The following is a 25639-nucleotide window of genomic DNA, read 5'->3' as shown; positions in this document are numbered from 1 at the left end:
AGGCAGCTTCTATATTGATCCAGTATGGAGACTACAGTCACTCATCTAACAAGTATTTACTAAGGGCTCATTATGGGCCAGGTACTGTTTTAGTCCCTGGAAAGGTAGCAGTGAAAAAAAAAAAAAAATTAAATATCCCTGCCTTCTTGGAAGTTTACATTCTCCAAAATATGGGATGTTTTTCACTTAAAATGAATTCAAATCAACTATCAAGCTCATTGTCTAATCATCCATAGCATTAGCTTTTCAAACAGCAAACTCAACTTAAATCTACTACACAAAGACTATCACATTCCATTAGGTATCTTCAATCATTTCTGTGTGTGAGAGATGTTTAATTGTACTTGTGTAAGGAAATAGCTAAGTGAGTAGAATAACAACTATCTGAGTAAAAATGATACTCACGCTAGATTAAATTCAGAAGGCTGAAAATTGTTCAATGTCCTTATGTTCAGCCAAGCATACAAATCTGGTTGGAAATGGACATGTATGTCTTGAGGTTTCAAAGTGACATTTTCTGTTTTCCTAACATGAATCATTGCTCAGGGAAGGCTTTCAAGGGAAGGCCATTTTATTAACAGAAGCTTATAAATGGAAATAGAGTGAGAAAGAAGGTGACAATGATCTTGGGTGATGGGGTTTAAACTTGAGAGACTGGGAGAGAAGCAGTATCGTGAAGAGAAATATTGAAGTTAATTGTGAGTGGAACTGATTTTTTAAAAGTAAGTTTTTAAGATTGTATTTATTTGTTTATTTATTTGAGAGAAAGAGCAGGGGGAGAAGCAGAGGGAAAGGGACAAGCAGACTTCATGCTGAGTGTGGAGCCTGACACGGGGCTCAATTTTACAACCCTGAGATCATGACCTGAGCCAAAACCAAGAGTCTGATGCTTAACTGATGGAGCCACCCAGGTGCCCCAAGAGGGACTGATTTTTAAATGGAGGATGATTTACTTGTTTTCAAATATGCTAAGTTTGATGTGACAGGAAGATACTCAAGTTAAAGATGTCCCAGCATAAACCTTCTAGAATAGGGCTTAGGAAAAATATTGGATCTGGAATTATCTGGGTATCCCAGGCAAACGAAGTTGTAGGAAAGGGTGAGACCTTAGAAAAATGGCTTGAAAGTAAAGGGTAAAGAGAACTGAGGACTGAATCTTCAGTAATGGATGAGCTCCACCCCAGACCTCCACTCTCCACTCTCTCTCTTTAGACTCTTCAGGTGATCTCATCTGATTATAGAGCCAACTTGGCTAAATAAACATGTTCCCTACTTACACTCTTATAATTTAAACCTGCACTGATATGAATAGACATAAAGGTGCAAACAAAATAAAATATAGAGCAAATGCTTGAAGTAAACAATGGAACTGTGGTATGTACAAGCAAAGAAATGAGAACATTCCAGAGCTATGATGAAGAGTTCTACAGGAAAATTAACTTCCTATCTTCTAGTTCGGGAAAACTTCTATCTAGATTTCTATTTATAGGAAAAATAAGTTTTTGAAAGCTTTAGGAATCAGGTAGAGTGTACTTGAGGGAGAGCTGTAAGTGTTGGATGTAGCTGAAAATAAGACTCAGAAAACAAATTTGAGTATTTCAGAACCAGAAGCCAAAAAAGTTCTCTGCACGTTCATATTTATTGAACAAATAAATTTTAAAAGGAATAAACTCACAAGTCAAGACAAAAATAGTGAAATAGTTTGAGTCATGGTTGCAAAAGATTTTAAAGAGCATGAGTATCTTAGTGTAAAATATTCTTAGAAGTCCTAAAGAGAGAAACAGACATAGAGGCTAGGAAAATAGATTAAAAAAAAAAAAAAAAAAAAAACACAAGTTTTAAAATTTTAGTAGCAAAGTAAGGGAATGACAAGAGAGGAAAAACAGTGCTGAAAGGTTGGCTGATATAAATTAAAGTTGGGGAACACGTTTAAGATTCATACTGCCTTTAGTAAAATGTGCAAAGGGGCATTCCTAAATGAAGTATTACAGGCATATCAAGATATCTTGGTATGATGAATGGGGGAAGAAGTGGCTGGATTGGATGTGGATCAAAAAAATAAATGAATGTCAGGAAAGTGATAGGATAGTTGTATGCAGCACACTTTGACATTAGAAGTTGAAAGGAAGAGTTCTAGTACAGGGAGGTTCAAAGGCTGTGTTGAAAAATTACATAATGAGTTCAACTACAGGCTATGAGAAAACTGCTGAGACCATATGACCTTTACTCAAGTTCAAAGTCCAAAGCTATTTGTAAACCAGTTTATAACGTGTGACCTAAAATAGTCATAGTTCCAAGCTGTGGACCAAATAATAAAAAGTTAGCCTTCTTTTCAATAACATAACCACCTGAGGAAAACATGCTTTAACTACTTTGTCTAAATGGGCTTAAAGTTAGATCCTTATTATGTTATCTTGGCTTATTTGGGAACCTCTTGATTCTAAATTCTGATTTTATTTTTTTTAAGATTTTATTTATTCATCTCAGAGAGAGAGAGAGAGCATGAGCAGGGAGAGAAGCAGAGGGAGAGATAGAAGCAGACTCCCCACCGAGCAGGGAGCCAGACCTGGGGCTCAATCCCAAGACCCAGAGATCATGACCTGAGCCGAAGGCAGATGCATAACTATCTGAGCCCCCCAGGTGCCCCTAAATTCTCATTTTAAACTATAAAATTACCTCCCTTCCCCCCAAAAAGGCACCCAGAGCCACTTTAGTTTGGATGCATCAGTCAGTATGTGCTTGAGTTTGGGCCGACACGGCAGTTGCTTCTTCATTCTGCACTGTCACTGGAATTAACCAGTTTTATGTGTCCTTAGCTTCATTTCTCCATCCTCAGAAGCCTCCAGTTTAATAACTTCTGACCCGAACCATACTGAGATTGAACCAGAGGACAGACTGGGATTCTTGTTAAGGAATCCTACCCCCAACCCACAATTTTTTAAAAAGTGTTGCATAGTCCTGACTTTCACAATTTCCACTCCTGGTTTTGTCCCTTGAAAAGGCTCTAATCTTGAGAAGGGGAGCAAGTGGGCTGGTAGTCAGAGGTATTTTCTCACTTTTCACGGGCACCGCCCCTGGTGTGGGTCTGATTGAAGAGCCAAAATGAAACATGCAGGGTGATCTGAAGGTCAGCTGATCCCTTAGTTACAGGGTGATTCACGCCCTCCCTCTGGTCACTTGGCTCTCCTGCGTCGTAAGACTGTTGAGCTCCAGATCTTTCTCGTATGATGACTATCCATCCCCTTCTCAAAAAATTTTCCAATATGATTCATCTTGTTTGTATTCATTCATCTGGTTATCTCTTGTTTGTTATTTTTGGATCCAAAAAAAGTTACCAAAAGTATGAGGCAGGGTAATAACTTAAAATTATTTGGCAAGCAATTTGAGAGAGCACCAAAAGGAATGATATAAAAAGGAGGATAATAGATCAGTTTACTGTTAGAAATGGCAAAGATTTCATTGCATACAGTTCTTTTTAGAAGAAGAGGCTCTAGTTTCCAAAATACTACATAAATTAACAGTAAGTCCAAACATCAGAAAATAGGATTTCTAGAACAAATGTTAGGCATATTTATTACCAATAACATAGAATAGGCATTCAATAAAATAACATTTTTTTTTAAAGATTTTATTTATTTATTTGAGAGAGAGAGTGAGAGAGAGAAAGAGCACAAGAGGGGGAGCGGGAGAGGGAGAAGCAGACTCCCTGCCGAGCAGGTAGCTCGATGCGGGACTCGATCCCGGGACTCCAGGATCATGACCCGAGCCGAAGGCAGTCACTTAACCAACTGAGCCACCCAGGCGCCCAATAAAATAACATTTTTAAGATTAATTTTCCATGTACATATAAACTAAATAAATCACACTGTTAAATATGTCTTCATTAAGGTGTGAGTTTTATGCTTGCTCCTTTTTTATTTTCAAGGGCAAGAATCATTATGCCCATGAATATACTACAATAATTTAAAAAAATTCAAAAAGCAATATTCTGCCTTCTAGTTAGGAAGAAAACACTCTACAGAGCTTTCCTAGGTTTGTAGTTGGTGCACTGGACTCAACATTTATTTTGTGTAACATTGCTCAATGGGGCACAAGACACTATAATTACAGCTTAATCATAGTAAAACTCTGAACCTTTTTATCAGTAAGATTCTTTCAGCAGTGAAGAGAACCTAGTGAAAGTATGCCAAAGTAATTTCAGATTGTTGTATACTAAAATTTATGAGACTTGTAATAAGGTTTGTCTTTAAACATCACACACAAAATGTAGATGTGATAATTGATATATATGCATTGGCCTACAGCTTCCCTATATCCATATTTATCTATGAGTTTTTCTGAAAAAAAACGGTGGTGGGGAATAATTATGTTTTTTTGTTAAACTGTGGTAAAATGTCTATAACATAAAACTTGTCATTTTAAGGACTGCTAAGTATACAGTTCAGTGGCATTAAGTATTTACACTGCTGTGCAACCATCACCACCATCTATCCCCACAACTTTTTCAACACCCCAAAGAGAAACTCATTAAACCCATTAAACATGAACTCCCATTACCCAGGTGCCCTAAGCCCTGGTAACGCCTAGTCTACTTTCTGCCTCTATGAACTTGATGCTTTCACATACCCCATATAAGTGGAATTATAGGAAATTTGTCCTCTGTGTCTGGCTTATTTTACTGTTCATAATATCCTCAAGGGTCATCCATGTTGTTGCATGTGTCAGAATTTCTTTCTGTTCATGGTTGAATAATATTCCACTGATGTATACACCACGTTTTGTTTATCCATTCATCCACTGATGGACATTTCCATCGTTTCCACTTTTTGGCTATTGTGAATAATGCTGCTATGAACATTACTGTACAAATATCTGTTCAAGTCCTTACTTTCAATCCTTTTGAGTAAATACCCAGAAGTGGAATTGCTGGATCGTATGGTAATTGTATGTTTAATTTTTCTTAAGGAATCATCATCTATTTTCTGCAGTGGCTGCACCATTTTATATTTCCACCAGCAGTGCACAGGGTTTCAATTTCTCCACATCAAAATGATTCTTTTAAGAATAAAAATATCATTTTTATTTTGTGATACAATCTCTGGTCTTATTTCTTCTCAATTTTCTTCTTTTTGTCACTTGCTTTTATAACTGAAATCAAAATCACAGGATTTATGATACAAGAGTCTGATTAGAAACCCTAATTCCAAGAACTCTACTGAGAGAGGAAGTGAAAGTTTAAAAAGCTAATTCACAGAACAGTCATATGAATTGGGGTCAGAGGGCAGAGATTCCTCCCTAAAATCTGAATGTCATGCTACATCCTTAGAAGGTGATGGAAAATTTAAGTTACAAGAAGTGGAGAAGGAAGACAAAAGCAAGCTCTGATGATAGCAAACTAAAGGAAAGTTATTTACAAATGAAGAAAGGACAGTGAAGTTTCGCGGTTCAGATGGAGATAGAATTAAAGATAATCAGATAATGTGTACCTACATCTTCTGTAGCTTCCAATGGAGAGGTAATCAAGAATTTAAGATTATTTTTCTGACATTTTCTTCAGACTGTTGTATAATGCTGAATGATGACAATTTGTTTTAAAATATTATATGCATTTGTTTAGATGCAATTAAGAAATGTTTAAAGGATTGGAATTAAGTAAAACATTCAATGTTTGCAACAGGCCAGAATTAGAGTCATCATTTTAGAATGAGGAATTAATCATCCACCAAAAAAATGATAGGATTCATAAAGCAATTTGTTTAATTAACATACAAAAACATAATATCTCAGGTTCACTATACTATGCCTGTCATGACACTTCACAAGATACTCATGTAGACAAACTCCAATGTTCCTCCTAAATTTGTCAATACCATAATATTAAAAAGAGAATATTTTACATGTATATTTAGCAATTTCATATGAAAATATATTCTCCTAAAGCATAGTAATTTCTGCTTTATAAAATATAGTAATACAAATTTAGGAAAAAAACTGGCATTTTTATGATAAATCCAAATTTCTTTTTAAAGAGATAAAGGTAGTTGAGTTGAATTTCATCAAAATCAATTCAAAATAGAATTTCAGAATTACCATCTGGATATGAAGAAATAATGTGACCATCTTTCAGAGTCATTTTTAAATTATTCATATAGGATTTTGATTAGTTTAGCTACTATATGCACATTAAGACTATTTCCAAGTAGACGATAACGCTGTTTCACAGTTATCTTCTCAGGAAATCCTAGAAAAGAGAGATAATAATTTACAATACAATCATTTAAAATATTAACTTCCAGAGATAAAAGGATGATGTAACCTTCAGTAAGAACAAAGTGGTCATTCACATAAATAAGTCCCTAAGATCTCCATGAAATTCAATTAACAAATGAGAATATGAAGCCAAAAATAGAAGATTACATTGCCTACACAATGTGATATTATCATATCACATAACATATTATGTTCAGCGTACACATAAGTGCACCCATAACAACCATGAAACTCATTGAAATCTGTATTTTAAAGCACTTTAGGAAAAGTAGTGGCTACCATTATTTCACAGTTGTTTTCCTTTACTTAATAACAGCTTTATGGAGATAAAGTTCACCCTTTTAAAATGTACAATTCAGTGGTTTTTAGAAGAGTCAGAGTTTTGCATGCATCCCCACTATTTAATTCCAGAACATTTTTATTACCTCAAAAAGAAAGCTGGCCCACATCTAACATCATACTCAAAAATAAAAAGCTAAAAATTTTCCTCTAAGATCAGGAACAAGACAAGGATGCCCACTCTTGCCACTTTTATTCAACATAGTATTGGAAGTCTTACCCAGAGCAATTAGGCAAAGAAAGAGATCACAGGAATCCAAAGTGGAAAGGAAAAAGGAAAACTGTCACAATTTGCTGATGACATGATATTATATATATATATAAACCCCCCAAAGACTCCACCAAAAAAAACCTGTCAGAACTAATAAATGAATTCAGTGAAGTTTCAGGATACAAAATTAATATATAAAGATCTGTTGTGTTTCTAGACACTGACAACAAACTATCAGAAAGAGAAATTAAGAAAACAATCCCATTTACAACTCCATCAAAAAGAATAAAATACCTAGGAATAAATTTAATCAAGGAGGTAAAAGATCTGTACACTAAAAATTGTAAGGCACTGATAAAAGAAATGAAAGACACAAATGGAAAGACAGTCCGTGCTCATGGGTTGGAAGAATTATTAGTAAAATGTCCACAGTCTACATATTCAAGGCAATACCTATCAACATTCCAATGGCATTTTTGACAGAAGTATAATACACAATCCTAGAATTCATATGGAATCACAAAGGACCCTAAATAGCCAAAGCAATCTTGTGAAAGAACAAAGCTGGAAGCTCTGCTCTGATACACAAAAATTAACTCAAAATGGATTAAAGACTAGAATGTAAGACCTGAAGCCATAAACTCCTAAAAGAAAACACAGGCAGAGGGATGCCTGGGTGGCTCAGTTGTTAAGCGTCTGCCTTCGGCTCAGGTCATGATCCCAGGGGCCTGGGATCAAGCCCCGCGTTGGGCTCCCTGCTCAGCGGGAAGCCTGCTTCTCCCTCTCCCACTCCCCCTGCTTGTGTTGCCTCTCTCGCTGTGTCTCTATCAAATAAATAAATAAAATCCTTAAAAAAAAAAAAAAAGAAAGAAAACACAGGCAGTAAAGTAAGCTCCTTGACATCAGTCTTGGCGAGAATTTTTTGGATCTGACTCCAAAAGCAAAGGCAAAAAAAAGTAAAAATAAACAAGTGGGGCTACATCAAACTAAAAAGCTTTTGCATAACAAAGCAAAGAAAATCATCAACAAAATGAAAATGCAATCTACTGAATGGGAGAAAATATTTACAAATCATATATCTAATTAGGAGTTAATATGCAAAATATATTGAGGGAATATACACTGGTGCAGCCACTATGGAAAACAGTATGGTTTCCCAACAAATTAAAAATAGAACTACCATATGATCCAGTAATTTCACTTCTGGGTATTTATGAGGTAAAAATGAAAACACTAATTTGAAAAGATATATGCACCCCATGTTCACTGCAGCATTATTTACAATAGCCAAGATATGAAAACAATCTACACACACACACACACACACACACAGGAATACTATTCAGTCATAAAAAAGAATGAAATCTTGCCATTTGCAACAATACAGATGGACCTTGAGGGCATTATACTATGTGAAGTAAGTCAGAGAAAAAAGGACAAATCTCACTTATATGTGGAATCTAAGAAGCAAAACAACATGATGTACCAATACCCCCTCCTCTTTATAACTAAATAGTATTCTATTGCATGGATATACCACATTTTATTTATCTATTTATCTGCTGATAGACATTGGGTTTTTTCTACTTTTTGATTATGAATGATGCTGTTATAAGCATTACATATACATTTTTGTGTGGACATTTTCAGCTCTCTTGGATATATTCCTGGGGGTGAAAATGCTGATTCATACAGTAACTCCACATCTAACATTTGAGGAACTGCAAAACTGTTCTCCAAAGTAGCTGCACCATTTTATACTCGACCAGCAATGTATAAGGGACCTGATTTCTCCACATCTTTGTCAACATTGTTATTGTTTGTCTTTTTGTGAAGTGGTAGCTTCTTGTGGTTTTGATTTACATTTCCCTAATAACTAATGGTGAAGACATCTTTTCATGTGCTTACTGGCCATTTGTCTATCTTCTTTGGGAAATATCTATTCAAATCTTTTGCCCATTTTTAATTGAACTATTTTTCTTTTTATTGTTGAGTTGTGAGAATTCTTTACATATTTTGGATATAAGTTTCTCACAGTTGTTTTTTATTTTCCATTTCCACAAATGTGCTTTCTCATATTGGACTTCCATTTGCTATATTGTTTTTCAAAACAAAATGGCCCACAGATACAAAATTTGCTAGGACAAAGCCTTGCAAGTAGCAACATAAAAGACTGTCCATGAAGTTTATACTATAATGTTAGTTACAATTTTCATATTCAGTATCCTTTGACATAGCAATTAAATAAAGGAAAATTTATATAATAAAATGAAGGAAATAATTAAAAAGTATTAAGAAAAGCAAATTACATATTTTGTGAGGAACAGAAGGAAGAATTGATTATGATAAAGTTGCTTTATCAACACTTGACATTATACTTACTGCAATAAAATTAGTGATTACATAATAAAATTATATTTGCAATTGAGCAAGATCATAAAATTGCTATTATAAAGATAATATGTCTTAGGTAAGCACATTAGTCATCTAAAAAATTATTTCATTCAAATTAGAAAGAGATACAAATAGATCACAGACTTTTAGAATATTCTAGGGATGACCTTTTGTAATATTACGATTACATCACAGGGTAAGAAAGGTTTGAAAGCAAACAAGTCAGATTTGCAAAAATTATACATATGTGTGGGTGCTTGTGTATTTTATATACAGATATAACTTTTTTAAATTAAAAGGTGACTTTTTAAAAACTTAGGTACATTAAAAAAAAAAAACTTAGGTACATTAAAAATAATAATAATCTTCAAAAACAAAGAAACATAGCATTAACAAGGTCAAGATAGCAGCTTTCATTCTGTAAGTGTAGCTTAGTGGTCTCTTCCAAAGCTTGCTATCTCACAAATGCATGCCACTAGCCACAAAAAGAACCAGCACAAAATGTATGAAAGGATCGATGCAAATCCAACATTGACAGTGGACAAGCAGCTCAAACATTCCAGATTCAGAGTCAATAATGCACATATGAAGGACAGTTCTGTCACAGTGCTGCTCAGTGTGACATCAGTCAAGCCTGATTATACAAATATATCACATATTTTAAAAGAAGGCTAAGCAATTAAAAAGCCTTTCTTGTACATATTATACATATATTTTCAGAGAGCTGTGAAAAATCCTAATTTACCTATGTAAAATTTTTAAATGATGAAAAAAACTACTTATGAAGTAAAGGCTATAAAAGCAAATAAATGTTCATCATTTAAAAATAAAAGCTGGGAGGGCACCTGGGTGGCTCAGTTGGTTAAGCGACTGCCTTCGGCTCAGGTCATGATCCTGGAGTCCCAGGATCGAGTCCCGCATCAGGCTCCCTGCTCGGCAGGGAGCCTGCTTCTCCCTCTGACCCTCCTCCCTCTCATGCTCTCTGTCTCTCATTCTCTCTCTCTCAAATAAATAAATAAAATCTTTAAAAAAAATAAAAAAGAAAAAGAAAAAGAAAAAATAAAAGCTGGGGCACCTGGGTGGCTTAGTCAGTTAAGTGTCTGCCTTTGGCTCAGGTCATTATCTCAGGGTCCTGGAATTGAGCCCTGCATCAGGCTCCCTGCTCTGCGGGGAGTCTGCTTCTCCCTCTGCCTCTGCCCCTCCCCTCTATTCGTGCTCGCTCGCTCTCTCTCTCTCTCTCCCTATCGTTCTCACTCTCTCTCAAATAAACAAATCTTTCAAAAAATAAAAATAAAAGCTGACATTTAAATTTTTATTGTGTGACAGATAGCATGTAAACATTTTATATATGTTAACTCACTTAACAGTCACAACGACCCTATGAAGTTGGTGTTGTGATTACCCCCATTCTATAGAGGTATAAACTAAAGCAGAGGGGTTAAGGTGCTGCTAGGATTCAAACTCACTCAGTCTGACTCTGGGGTCCATGCTAAGTGTCAGTATTTCTGCAGTGACTACCACTGCTTAAAGAAATACACACTCAAAATGTAGGAATTAGTTATTAGATAGTCAATCTCTTCTCTAGTGCTATGGAAAGTACCTTTGATTGTTCATCCTAAAAGAGGAAAAAAAAAATAGTAATAGACTGGGAATTAAATTCCTGAGTCCAATTCTCAGCTTTTTATTTGTTTTATGATGTTCCCACTCATTTTGTGACATAGACTAAGACAAGGGAAGTTTGTGTTTTTCTTAAATAACACTCGCCAGGATATTTGTGACTGAATGAGATCACCAAGAAAAAGGCAGAGAGTTACAAAATAAACCTGGTTGCTGTGACTACACTCAGAAAACCAAATACCAAGAGGACAGTCAAATTATACAGTTTACTCCCAATGTACAAAAGGATGTGTTTCAAAACCTCATCTGTAAATCAATTATTTAGAATTTAAAACATGATCTATTTAACCCATTATCTGCTTCAAAAATAGTACTGAATTAATATTACAACAATATTGGATTTAGAAAAATTTGGCTTTTCTGCAAACCCCCGAGTTATCAAAAATACATTTCCTGTTTGCATAGTCCTGGAAGCATGTTAGGGAGGTCTGTCTTTCCCCAATCACCACCAGCCAGGTACTGGCCACACACCTACCCCAGCCTACGAAACTGATGGCATTGGGACCACGGAGAGCACAGGCACCAGGAAGGAGAGATCGGGGATGGGGCAGGGTGCTCTACAAGGTAAAGGCCATGTGTCCAATCTCTTAATGGCAACCATCCCTAGATTTCCCCGACTGCAAAGGAGTTAGGACTGAGTCTTTCTCCCTCTGCAACTGTATCTTCATTTTTGTTCCTGAGATTCCCTGCCTCACACTCAATAACCTTTTGTCCATTCTGGCATCTGTGCTCTGAGTCATCCTCTCTTTCCATTAGGAAAACTTTCCTAGACCACCTCCCCACCTTCTCTTTTCTCCACTTATAGGGAGGACAAAAGATGCATAACTGATAAGTATGTGTCTTTTTTTTTTTTTTTTAAGATTTATTTATTTGAGAGAGCGAGAATGAGAGAGAGAGAGAGAATACATGACGGGGGGAGGGTTAGAGGGAGAAGCAGGCTCCTTGCTGAGCAGGGAGCCTGATGCGGGACTCAATCCAGGGACTCCAGGATCATGACCTGAGCCGAAGGCAGTCGCTTAACCAACTGAGCCACCCAGGTGCCCCAGTATGTGTCTTTAAAGAAAATAAATACAAATACGCTCACTACCAAAAAAATAAATTAATTCCTCAACCACCTTGTAATTTCCTCATAAAAAGGACACTTCTGGCATTCTTTCATAAGATCTAGTGTGGGATTTTTAGAACAGGACTTATGGAATCAAGAAAATAAAGCTGGAGACAGACATGCTATTAATAACCATCTGTGGGGAGAGGTGAGAAATTGTGGGTTTGGCCCTCCTTCCCTGAAAACCACTCGGGACCATTATTGGAGTAAAGAGAGAGAGCATTGAGACTGAAGGGAATGGACTTAGGTTATGAACAAAAACAGAAAGAGGAGGAAGAAAAATGTCAAAAATGGCATGATCAGGAAAGGAAGAAGTTTTCTTACATCCATCTTTCTGGTCAAGGGTTTATTAAAAAAAATACATGAGTATGAGTCCCTATTGAACTCTAGGACCTTTAATAAACAAAAGCCGGGGTCTGCGTGTATCCCACATACCGAAATCTGAAGGAAATCCAAGGAGACTTGCTATTTCTTTAGGAGTGAAATATCGAAGTTTAAGCATTAACAATTTTGTTATCTTTTCTTCTTGTGACAAATTGGTAAGGGATTTGTAGATATCCTCAATCTGTAAGAAAACAGCCAAGGTAACTGATAAAGTAGAGTGCAAGTAGATTTGTTAAGATAAGATCATCTCTTGTGAGACACTTTAAAAAGGATGAACCTATAGTGTGCTATGATACCCGGTAGCAAAATGCACAGGGTAAAATGTCTCTTGCAATGAACTCTATAATAGGTTGATCAATGGCAGTATAAACTGTGAAAACGAAATGTCTGAAAATGAGAAGCTTAATGTTGAAAAAATCAGGAAGCTTTGATCCCTCAATTAAATCATAAGAAATAAACAATGGCAATATGACATAAAAGAAATGCAGTGAAAGATATGAAAAAGAAACCTGAATAATCAATGAAATCAACTTCACAATGCGAACAAGTAGATCATGAAAATGTTTACTGTTTGTGATCAATTTCATCAAATTATTTTCTTAAAATGATAAAATACATTTGGTAAATATAAATTCTCAAATCCATTTGCCTCTAATAGGATTTTTACCATGGGTAAATTTTACTAATGGTAAGAGTAATTGTCATACTCTTACTAATGGTAAGAGTAATGGTAATTTAATTCAGTATAAAAGGAGATAACATGATTTCACTTCAAAATTATTCAAAAGTATAGAATACTTTTGCAGTATATCAAGCTTCTTTTCAACTATGGTGCCATGAAGAGTTTACAATTGAAGTATTAATAAAAAGCCTTGCTAAGATGTAGATATCTTTCCCTAAAAGGCAGTTTTATAGCGTGTGATCCAAAGGAATATTAAGATATTTGTGCATAATTTTAGAGAACATTAACTATTGTATGCTGCATTTCAATTTACTCCTTATGGAATAAAAAGAATACCAAAGGTGAGAATAAGAAAAGAGAAAGTGAAATAGAAAATATTCTTTGTACATAAACTCATCTAGCAACAAGAAACAAAAAGGTTTATTCTATAGTAAAGAATTATTATATATATTACATAAATATATGAGTAATATGTATATCCACTCCCAATTAAACATGTAAGATTATTTTAATATTCTCAAATTTTAAGTATTAAATAGGTTTATTTAAATCAATTTTCAAGTATTTTAGTTCTAAAGCACATACAATACCTGCACATCCTCTGTCGTCTGTAACACAGATCCTGTCCCTTCTATGTAGCTTCCATAACTGAAAGATTAACATGTGTATTATGCAGCATCTAATGTTTTTGTTAATGTGAAATTCCTTAAATATTTCTTGAATGAATTAATCAATCTACATAGTTACATCCTTCTGAAATAGTCTGAAACACATAAATATGCTCTGTTAAGTGAAAAATTACTGGGTGAAAGACATAAGATCATTCTATTTAAACTTCTCAGACACTAAACTTGGCATAGTGTTTTGAATTGTGTAAAAACCACTTTGATCATGCATTATTAATTATCATTTCTTTGTATTAATTGTCAGTTTCTTAATGTTCATCACTAGAAAGCATGCATTTCTTAAGACTTTATATCCAAATGCTATTCAATATTGGCATCCCTGCTACATTAAACCAAATACAGGTGAAAATAAATTGCTACTATTTTTTATAATGACTGAACCATCACTTCTCCTCATGAACTGAAAATGAAAAGCCCACTCTCCAGTACTGTGACAAACACGGGCCTGCTGAACGTGCGTCTGCCTCCTACCGTGACGCAGTGTTTTCACGCCTCTTCACACAACAAAGAGGCCATTGTATAAAAAACTGTATTAAAAGTATAAAAAGCTACAGAAATACAAGGTGTTAGTAATATTTCTTCCCCTAAGATCACTGCCAAGCTAGCTGTTCAACATATTATCATAATCTTTTTCCCCAAATAGATCAATTTAAAATATAAAGACACACCAGGGAAAAATACTTTTGCAAATCTGTTTTCTCATATGTGTGCGTGTGTGCCTGTTTATATTATCTACACTAAAATAGACTTTTATAGTAAGGCTTCCTTTATACCATCTTTATAATTACAAAAGAATTTCAAGGTTGTTTTTTATTACCAAACTGATAAGTCTTGTCTTATCAGACTTGGAAACAGACAACAGCTGAGTAAAGTCTTTTAAGGCAATGGAAAGCAATAAACCAGTTGCCCTGAAAGTACAAGGGCAGAACATGACAAAATCGGAATAAATCTGGCATGGTTGTATCGGGACATAGCATGCATGAAAACTAGTGGGTGAAAAGAGAAAGCTTGAAGTTTCAAATCATACAGTTACTCATCAAATGAGGTTGAGTGGCATTAACAAAGCAGAGATAGAGATCTTTTACAAAATTTTCTGGAAAGGTCTAATTTTCCCCTTCTTTATAGGTTTAAAAAAACTGATGAAAAACATATTAACATTCAAAAATAACCCAGAAGTAACCAATAAAAGACATTATGATATACCATGAAAATGGAAAAGTTCTTTATGTACTCATATGTAATAATATTCAATTTATATTGTATAATGAAAAAAGTACATAATAACAGATACAGTATATTACCATTTACTTAAAAAGGGGGGTAAAATATACATGTATATTTAAATACACTCTCACACATAATACCTTCGGAAGATTAGACAGTAAATTGAAATCTCTGGTTGCATGTGGGCAGGAAAATTGGATGAGCAAGAGACAGACAGGGAAAGGAGTCTCACAATCTTTGTACCTTTGAATTTTGAACCACAAAAATATATTACTTATTTAAAAAACTGATTAAAATTTAAATATGCTTTAACAGCCACCAGATGATTTAACTTTATTTCTTGATATTAAAATTTAATTTCTTCTTATACATTGATCATGAGAGTGGACATAAATTTTTGAGGTTTGATGTGCCATGAAAAGAAAGGTGCTAAAAAGTAGCAATTCAGTATCTACAGAAACCATGTTCCACCACGGGTAATTAAGCTCTTATGAAGGTCACCAAACAAACGGCATTGTGTTTTGTGAGCACTTTTGTGGGTTGTGCACATAATGTTCTGCCAGAAGGAATTTTCACTTGTGCATTCTATTGAACACGAAAGCAGGCAATTAAGGGCAAAAAAAAAAAAAAAAAGAAAAGAAAAGAAATCATTCTAGCAGAAACATTTTGTAAAATCCTCCTTGTTTTGAGAAGAACTGAAAGAAACAATAGTCATAAAAACCTGGCTATTCTGAATATCCCATTCTAAGAGCTTTTAAAACCTACCCTTTGGTAAAGCATGTGGACCTTCTGCAAGTGGGCTTAACAATGTCTAACAAAAGAGCGTATCGCAGCAATGACTTTGGCGGTAAAAAATACTGATTCACGTCAACATCATCTTCAAGAAAATCTTTTAGCATCTGCACAGAGAGATCACTGTCCTGGTGATGTTTCCGGTCAATTTCTTCTACAGTTTCAAGCTTAAAAAGAATGGCCTCTTTTCCAGAACGTTGTCTGCTCTTATCAAAGCAAATACTAGGTTCAATTTTCTTTCTTTCAATTTTATTTTCTGTATCTACTGTATTTCTTCCTGGATATTCAGATTCAATTTTGGGAAACTCCATCAGTACCTGGCATTAAGTGAAAATACACACCTGTTCAAAGCTTTATTAAAAATAAATGATGAATTAATAATGTCTAGTCAACATTATGCAAAAAATGTCTTCAGCCTTACAGAGTTGTCATTAAAAAACAGAGGAATTGTGACTTACTTGTATGTATACAAGTTACTGTAAGTTTTTCACCATATAGCTATAGTGTCATCAGGCTACAACTGATTTATTTCATGGAGTTACTGCCTGCTGTATAGGAAGTATGCTGAATATAGATACAGTACTATATTTAAAAAAGAAGTTTAGAAAGCAACATTAGATATGGAATGAGTAAGTCATGGGACTAAAAGGCACAGCATTTAAAAAAAAGAAAGAAAAGAAAGTAACATTAACATTTCCAGAAAATGTGTATTCGATCAAAGTTTGCCATACCCCTTCATTAAAAAAGAAAAACTGGAACATACCCATGATCTAAAGGAAAACTCATAATTAAAAAAGGGAAAGCACTTTTTCCCCTGAAAGGTTATTTCTACTCAAGAGTCCCATAGGAAAACCGTTTTCCTGCAAAACATGTAACCACGCATAATGAATGCCCTATGCTGTAAAAGAAAAATAGTTCCAGGAATTTTTAATGCTGATGTCTTTGTTAATATAGTTTATATATTGTTTTTGGAATTGACCATCATGGAAGGGGGGATGTATTGGTATTGTATGGCAGGGGATCCAAATGACATGACTGACCCCCTATTAGACTTTTGAGTTTTTACCTGTGACTATTAAGGAGAGCTTCACTGAATCACTGAAACTCTGTTTTCCACAGCAATTTTGACGGAAAGATGTACAGTTGCTTGCATAATTAGAGATCCTATCTACAGCAATTGAGCATTTTATTCTAGTTTGTACTAATCACTATATTTTAATCAATTAAGGCTAAACAGCACTGACTTCAAAGAAAATGCAACCAATTTGTGTTAAAATACTGTTAAGCAATTGTTAAGATAGTATAACTGAATTTTATCAAAAATAATCAATGGCTTCTACTGGAGGGAAAATGACAGACACAAAATAGTCAATGGTCAAAAGGGAAATGAGAGGGAGAAAGAAGGATAACAGCACTGATGTTAGTCTTTTTTAACTTTTAACTTATATTTTTTTCTAATAATGAGAGAGAAGTTTTTTTTGTCTTGTTTAAAACAATAAAAACAGCAACAGGAGAGGAAAAAGCCCTAGGAAATAGACTTAGGTCATGGTCTATATAATAAGCTCAGTAGGAAACATATAAGCTTCCACAAAGTAGTTCTTTTTTTTTTTTTTTAATATTTTTTTAAATTTTATTTATTTATTCATGAGAGAGAGAGAGAGAGAGAGAGAGAGAGAGGCAGAGGGAGAAGCAGGCTCCCAAGGAGCAGGGAGCCTGATGCGGGACTTGATCCCAGGACCCTGAGATCATGACCTGAGCCGAAGGCAGACGCTCAACCATCTGAGCCACCCAGGCGCCCCCACACAAAGTAGTTCTTGAAATAAATTAGCCGACTGAGATATACTTACAATATAATAATACTAATAATAATAATAACAACAACAACAATAATACCTGACCAGGGACTTGAAAAGGTAATGGTTCTGACTGAAGCTTTGCAATAAGGAAATACCGGAGCCTTGAATTTGGAATGCCAAGCTGGAGTAAAGCAGAGCAGTTAGTTAATATAGGAAGTTAAAGAGATCTATATCAACTGTTGCACCTAACAAAAAACTCATACAGGGATGCATTTAGTTTCTGCCAGAAAAAATTCTGTTATTGATACGTGGAAGACTTTTTTGTAGCAAATTCTTAAACCTTTTAAATTGGTGCTTTGTACCTTTATTTGAATGAACAGAGATTGAATCTGATGAGTCATATGTCTTTGAGTCACTTTCATTTTCTATTTCCCAGATAAGAAGTTATATAGACATTCTCACATTCATTATTAATAATAATCATAAAAAATAAAATTCAAATATAGCTATTGGCTATTTATTGCCTCACTTTATTAAAAAAGGAGGATGCACTAAATTTTGAAAGTCAGAAGGCAGTAAATATGAAATAAACTTAATGAGATCAGACATAATGCCAATTTCCATGGCACATATACATCTAATTTTTGAAACAGGTTTTCTTTTAATTTCAGGGCAAATAACTGTATAATAGGCTAAAGATAGTAAGAGGCTAACAAACACAATGATAAAAGAAAAAATAGTGAAACTTGTAATATAAAAGATCTACCAAATATCATAACCACTTACTTCAATTTCATATTCATGAAATAGAAGCAATGTTTGCATTTTATCTTATTTTATTTTAATTCCAGTAGAGTTAACATACAGTGTTATGTTAGTTTCAGTTATTTGTTTATTTAGTTATTTGTCACTTACATACAATACCCAGTGCTCATCACAAGGGCACTCAGTATAATATTATTCAAAACAGATCTATTCTTTTTATTGAGTCAAATTCCCTTTAGGAAAATTTATAGGAATGTTGATAATTGTGGTACCTACAGAGGTTGGAGATAATAGAAATTCTTGGTACTGAAAACCGCAATTTTCTAATGTTTGTATTAACAGGTCTCTGAAAAGAAAAATTAAGAGAAAAAAGAAAAACTTTCACCCTACAGTTGGAAATGGGGTTCTTATATAAAAAAATTATACATAAACTTCATTTTATATGAAAACTGTACCTCCACCGAAGTTGTTTAGAAAGTGAATGATCCTAGGTCATAATTATTAAGTCCAGTACTTGAGAAATTGCATTTCTCAAAAAAAGATAGAGATGATTTCTATTATAAATAAATAAATAAAGCTGCCAGATAATTTATCCCAACTGGGGCTATATTCTATCCAGAGTTGGAATCACTAGTCTACTGATGATAAATCTGCTACTGGGATGAACTCTATCTGTAGCAAATCAGATAGGGGAGCACTGATCAGACGGCAGCCAGTTCAAGGACACGGATACTTTCTGGCTGGGCTACCATCTGAAAGGGCTCTGATCCAGAGCTTGCTTCTCCTAACTGCGGGACAGAAAATGCTTATTAAGAGGAACATTTCTTACTGAGAATACTCCTACTTCTAAAGAAATAGGCAACAATGTAAGCAGCTAAAATTGAGGAATACCATTCTCATTAAAATATGTGCTCATTCTGCAAAAATTCAAACATATCAAAATGGGAGAGAGTCAGGTGAACCTAACTTTGTGAAACTTTATATTATTAATTAATCAAAATCAATATTAATGAATAAAATATATAATATATATAAAATGTCAGGATGTATGGGTTTATTTTTAAGATCTTTATTTCCAAATGGCTCTTACAATATACCAAGTCTAAGATGAACACATCTTATATATTTTACCTTGTAGAAGATACTTCAAAGCCTTTAACATTTTCTAAAAGAATATATTTCGGTAATTTTTGTAATCTAAAACAAAACAGAAACAAATGGAATTCTAAACATGTCATTACTAAGAAGTAAGAAGTAAAGAAAATCCTTACTTGTGGGAGATTTGAGGTAAATAATTTTCCGAACTCTCTCTTTTTACGAAAGGACTTTATAGAGGATAGAGACAACTTATATTTTATTCATTTTCCCCATAAAAATGGCATAGCTAATGAAGTTAACATTTGAAATGTTAATTTCCATTGAACTTTATCAGGAAACATGGGTTCACACAGAGGCTCTGAACTGCACAACTCAAAGGGCTGCCATTTATATAGAATGGCAGCTTCTAGGGTTAGCACAAGTTTCCAGGCCTTGGGCAACAGCATTCACTAACATTAGCATCATGAATACTGTAAGGAGAGGCAGTAGAACTTAGCTATTAGACTGTAATTCCCTGTCACTCACTATAGTGGCAACCGCGGAATGGCAAACATTTGCAGTTATTCTATAAGTCATGGCAGAGGGAGATAAATGACATGCACAGTATCTGAAAGCTGCATGTATAAGCTGCTAATCGCTATAAAATGACAAATATTACATTCTTCCAGATCCAAAGTTTTAAATTTAAGGTAAGCTTGTACAAAAAATCTAAGTTTTTACCTTGGGAGAATATCTAGAACATGTAAGAGGCTATTCGTCCTTGGATCAGTCACATCACCTTGCAGGCCAATTCTAAAGGATAAAAAAGGTACAAATAAAATTCACCAAGAATCGTCCTTACAGAAAGATACCAAATCACTTTTAAAACATCAAAACTGAGAGAAGTGAAATTAGTTGGCCTTCACAAAAAATATGATCATCTTTGTTGCTATAGAGAACAAAATGCATTTATTCACTTAATAAAAATGAAAAAAGCCTTGCCTATCTAATAAATATGCTTATTATAAAACAATATGCCAAATGACTTACATGAGGCAAAGAAGAGAACAAAGAAGAACAAATAGTCAGTAGAGACTAAAATCAATTACTCTCTTAAAATCATTTTGTTTAGGAAAGACACACAAACACACATACACACAATTGGTTGATGATACCTTTTGCTCTGTCCCAGATGAGACAACAAAAGTTCAGATGAATGAGCTGGTTGGGTAGGGTGGCAACACAGAGTAATGCACTGATAACTAATCACCATCTAAGCAGACCATAGTAGGTAAGACTAAGACAATTTTGTCCAATGTAAATAGTAGAGACTTAACCTGAATGCTTGATTCTACAAGCAGGAGTTACAACTTGGTTAGACTAACTAGGTCAGAACAGGACATGTAAACAGGCAGTATTTCAGTATTTGGACTAGCAATTAGATCTTACAAGTAAGATTCAATGTGATCAAGAATCAAGCAGAAATGAAGACTTGGATTGGGTCTGGGTAGCAGGAACAGAGGACCAGGGTTTAAGACTTGGGTACTTACTAGCTTCATTGCCTCAGATGAGTTACTTGACATCACTTGTCAGTTCCCTCATACCTTCCAGCAGGGCCAGAACCATCTGTGGATCTGAGGCTCAGACAGACACTTAGAGTGGACTTGAAGAGATACCTCAGAAATCTTGGGTTCTTCTCACTGTGTCCCTTTCCTCTCGGCGTTGCAATGATGACAGTATTACAGAATCAGTTACTGCTGCCATCAGCAGCTGGAGTTGGGCTGCTGGCAGTAGGGAAGACACAGCATGCCCCGCGCAGTACTGGATGAGGCTACACGGTGCTGGGGCTGCATTCTGTTCTGTACGTCCTACTTACTGTAGTTAAACAGGCCGTATGCTTGCATATGTTTGGAGGCATCTTCATGTGGAATGCTCTCTGCTTTCAGACACAGTTCAGATACTGCCTCTCAAAGAACTCCTGTGTCCTGGCATGCAGCAAGCCACTTTCTCCTCTGTGCTCTCATGGCACTTCCAGCATTCATTATATAGCTTATATTACATTATATGATAATTACTTGTCGGTCATTCCCTTAAACTATAAGCTCCTTGAGGATGGGAACTACAGTATCAAAAGCAATGCCTGGCTTATAAGTGCACAATAAATCCTTGGGGAATTAATTTCCTAGAGAGTTGTTTAAATAAAGCAAAACTTAGATGGAAATTAAGCATGAGAATATTCATTTAAATTAGAATATTTATTACATGTGATATCCCACTTAAAATCATCTTATACATTTAAGTAGGAAGGTATAAAATAATTGATAAATCCTGGTTCTGACATTTTCTAATTGTATGGCCTTTAAAAAGTTACTTAATCTTTCTATGCCTCAGATTCTCACCTATAAAATGTGATAATATTAACACCTATCCCATAGGCTTGTTAAATTAAATGGCATACTCCATGTAAGACAGAGGATTGTTACAATTATTTAAAATAATTAAAAATATCTAAATGAAGATGGATTAGTCAAGATTTCACCTAAGATATAATTCCCTGAAACACACAGCCAAATAAATACTACATAATGAAAAAAATGAATTGCAAAATAGCTATAAAAAGTCAGAATTACTCGATGTACATATGAATTCTGAGAAACATAAAATTCACAAACACATTCTTGATTAGCTTTTAAATTTTACAGTTAAGTAATTTAGGAATTGAATATTATGAAAATTTACTAATCAGTTAAAAAGATATTTCTGAATACTCATTAGTTTAATTAATCTAAGGTAACTTAGGTCAGAAATAAATATTGTATCTTAGGTAGGTATAAAAGAGGTCCCATACAGTCTCTGCATATCTTTTATTGACCAAACTGCTTTGCTCATTTGGTAGTAACTGCTATTTCCTTTATGATTAAAGCTGAATTATAAATAAAGGGATAAAGGGAATTATTTATGAAAATTGTCAAAATTATGAAAATGCAGCTAATAGTCTTCAAAGTGTCCATGCTTGAAACTATGGTATAATTCCCTCGAAAGTACTCTTCCTGGGCGCCTGGGTGGCTCAGTTGGTTAAGCGACTGCCTTCGGCTCAGGTCATGATCCTGGAGTCCCGGGATCGAGTCCCGCATCGGGCTCCCTGCTTGGCAGGGAGTCTGCTTCTCCCTCTGACCCTCCTCCTTCTCATGCTCTCTGTCTCTCATTCTCTCTCTCTCAAATAAATAAATAAAATCTTTAAAAAAAAAAAAAAAGAAAGTACTCTTCCTCAACAGAGAAATAGTTATTATACATACCTGGTGAATGGTTGACAGGGAGGGCTCATTAAAATCATATTGAAAGACAATTTGTCAAACTCTTCTAGCGTAATGCCCTAAGGAATGAACATTTGGGGAAAAAAATATAAAAAGATGCATAGAATAGGGAAGAAGGAAAAATGCTAATTGTAACTGAATATATCAGAAATTATAACCCTTAATAGTTTCATTTATAATACTCAAAACTTTATATAACACTTAACAAATTAACTTCAGTTAAACTAACTTGCCAAAGCAATCTTACGAAGGAAGTTGGATAAGTAAATTAAAGCTATGAAAAACTAAGTGACTTCCCCCAAGACTCAGAGCTGGCCAAAGCAGAGCTGGAATGCTAATTTCCTGAATCCTAAGTGTTTCACGCCTCTGTGACACCTCAAGTCTAACACCACTATGTTTTCTGGAGTCAAACATAGAGAACTTCGTTTTATAATTAATGAATTTTTAGCATAGGGCCTAAGAAAATTTTTTAACACCTCTCTATCAATAATATTTTTTATTTAGGAAATGTGATATACTGACCAGTCACCATCCCTTCCATGTAGGTCTCTGTAAAAATATCACCAAATGAAAAAAGGTCCTGTTTTCAGATAGCCACAATAATTATACTGTTTTACAGTTGTGTGTAGTCAAAAAACTTCCAAAGGTAACAGATAAGATTAATCAATATAATTCCTATTGGGCTAAGTAGTTGAAAAATGTGCTATTTTGCTTCTATTTTATATATCAGAAGATAGGGCGCCTGGGTGGCTCAGTTGGTTAAGCGACTGCTTTCGGCTCAGGTCATGACCCTGGAGTCCCTGGATCGAGTCCCGCATCGGGCTCCCTGCTCGGCAGGGAGCCTGCTTCTCCCTGACCCTCCCCCCTCTCATGTGCTCTCTCTCTCTCTCTCATTCTCTCTGTCTCAAATAAATAAATAAAATCTTAAAAAAAATATATATATATATATATATCAGAAGATAAATACAGTACAGTGGTTCCTCCCTTATCTGTGGTTTCACTTTCCGGTTTCAGTCAACCCAGTCAATCAGGGTCCAGAAACAAAAGATCCTCCTTCTGACTTATGGTCAGATCATTAGTAGTCTAACCCTAACGTCACAATGCTTACGTCATTCACCTCACCTCATCTCATCATGTAGGCATCTTGTCATCTTACATTACCACAATAAGAAGGGTGAGTACAATATATTTTGAGAGAGAGAGAGAGAGAGACTGCAATCACAAAACTTTTACTAAAGTATATTGTTATAATTGTATCTTAGGTAGGTATAAAAGAGATTGTTAATCTCTTACTGTGCCTAATTTATAAATTACCTTTATCATAGGTATGTACGCATAGGAATAAACATGGTATATATACAGAATTCGGTACTGAGGGCTCAGGCATCCACTGGGGGCCCTGGAATGTAGTCCCATGTGATAAGGGGGTCTGCTGTACAGAGAAACAAGTCATGGGTTTTCCAATTCTCTTTAAGCACTCTTAGTATAAATGCTTAGCCAGAAACAAGCAACCAGACTAGAATCACAACTTTCCTAATTATGACACATTTTTAAGAAGTTCAATGACATGAATAAGGCAGGACAAGCTTTATTCTGAGTTCTGTAAAGAGTGAATGAACCTGGGGAACACATCAGTTGTCTCTGTTGTATTAAAAGTTTGAATGTATGTGTCTATCATTTTTAAATCACAGGCTTTGAAGTAGTTTAAGGTGTATATGTAACATAAACACAAAATTAAATATTGAAAAGTTCCTACAGCACCTCTGAATCCCTGGGTTCTCAGGAAAACAATGTGAAATTCATGCACTGACCAGTCTGTCAGAAAACATGGGGCAAAGCAGTACAATCAGACAGCACTTCATACCAAGTTAGAGAGCCTGTCAGCACAGGGCTACTGTGATAAGCAACTTACCTATGTCCTAACTGAATATGGATTGATTACAGCTACATTTCTAAAACTAAAGTAAAAATAAAACAATGATCTTTTACATCAGAAGCATCCTATGTCTAGAATCTGGAGGAAGTAAACAGAGTTACTGCCTCCAGTACAGGTTGGCATAAAAAATTACAATTTTAAAGGATTCTTCAAAATAGTGATTTTTTTAAAAATCAAATGATAGGGCAGTTATGCAAGAAATAATTAGTCAAATCATTCACAACTTTATTTAACCTGGCATTGGAAGGCATTAAAATGTGTTGAAATTCAAGAAAGTAGTTACAGAGATACACAAATTATCTTTAATAAGTTGATATTTGCAACCTAACAGAAATCTATTCTTTTGCTTTCAGAGAACATTAGGTCAGCTCAGTGTGGTAGCACTGTTTATCACACGTTGATGAGCAGTTTTATTGGTCCTCTTACTAGCTTTATTACTTGTTTTTGCAGAAAGTTTCCTAGCTATGCTTATACTTAATTGTCATTTAAACTTTAGGAAAAACTTGGTAGGTTAGAAAACAACTTTTGACAATTTTAGTAAATTTTAGTTAATCTAAAGAGAACTGACATTTGTACAATATTCGGTCATACTTCCAATTTTCAAGTATCTTTTATTCCACTTAGGTCATGCAGATTTCTTGTTACTTATTTCTCAGTGTTTGTAAGTTTCTTGTTACTACTATACATAGAAACTTTCTTCTATTATATTTTCTAACATGTCTTTGTTTGCATATATAGTAAGCTACCGGTTATCATATTTTTGTAAACAGCCTCCTTAAATGTAGTAATTGTTCCTCATACTATTTTTAGGACAGTACGTTGTTTGTTTTCCAGGCCTACACAATTATTCTTTAGAATCCTCCTTAATATTTATATGCTCTTTCTCCTGCATGAGTACATTACCTAATAGTCCACAACAACATTAAATAACAGTGCCAAAGGTAGACATCCTTGTTTTATTCATTATTTTAGTGAGAATGCTTTTAA

At 34.7% G+C, this 25639-nt stretch overlaps 1 protein-coding gene across 6 annotated transcripts in view; it reads right to left on the bottom strand.

Moving 5' to 3' along the window:
* Window positions 1-1224: 1224 nt before the first annotated feature.
* TRDMT1 (tRNA aspartic acid methyltransferase 1) overlaps window positions 1225-25639 on the bottom strand; it is a 59247-nt gene continuing 34832 nt past the window's right edge. For 5 of the 6 annotated variants that reach the window (XM_045874339.3, XM_045874342.3, XM_064592008.1 and 2 more), the window contains 9 exons: window positions 22699-22775; window positions 20144-20215; window positions 19457-19522; window positions 18602-18671; window positions 17658-17741; window positions 15738-16081; window positions 13653-13710; window positions 12432-12561; window positions 1225-6241 (listed from right to left, as the gene is read on the bottom strand). In XM_045874339.3, the coding sequence (XP_045730295.1) occupies window positions 6141-6241; window positions 12432-12561; window positions 13653-13710; window positions 15738-16081; window positions 17658-17741; window positions 18602-18671; window positions 19457-19522; window positions 20144-20215; window positions 22699-22775 (1002 nt within the window). In that variant the 3' untranslated portion in view covers window positions 1225-6140. The remainder of the gene's footprint in view (window positions 6242-12431; window positions 12562-13652; window positions 13711-15737; window positions 16082-17657; window positions 17742-18601; window positions 18672-19456; window positions 19523-20143; window positions 20216-22698; window positions 22776-25639) is intronic. The other variant, XR_008506049.2, reaches the window with a different exon arrangement.

This window comes from Mirounga angustirostris, unplaced genomic scaffold, assembly GCF_029215605.1.
Source record: "Mirounga angustirostris isolate CCGP_5_RB_7025 unplaced genomic scaffold, mMirAng1.0.hap1 SCAF_5, whole genome shotgun sequence".
Taxonomy (NCBI): Eukaryota; Metazoa; Chordata; class Mammalia; order Carnivora; family Phocidae; genus Mirounga; species Mirounga angustirostris.
The sequence above is the reverse complement of the archived record's forward strand: the minus strand, read 5'-3'. Positions and strand labels throughout refer to the sequence as shown.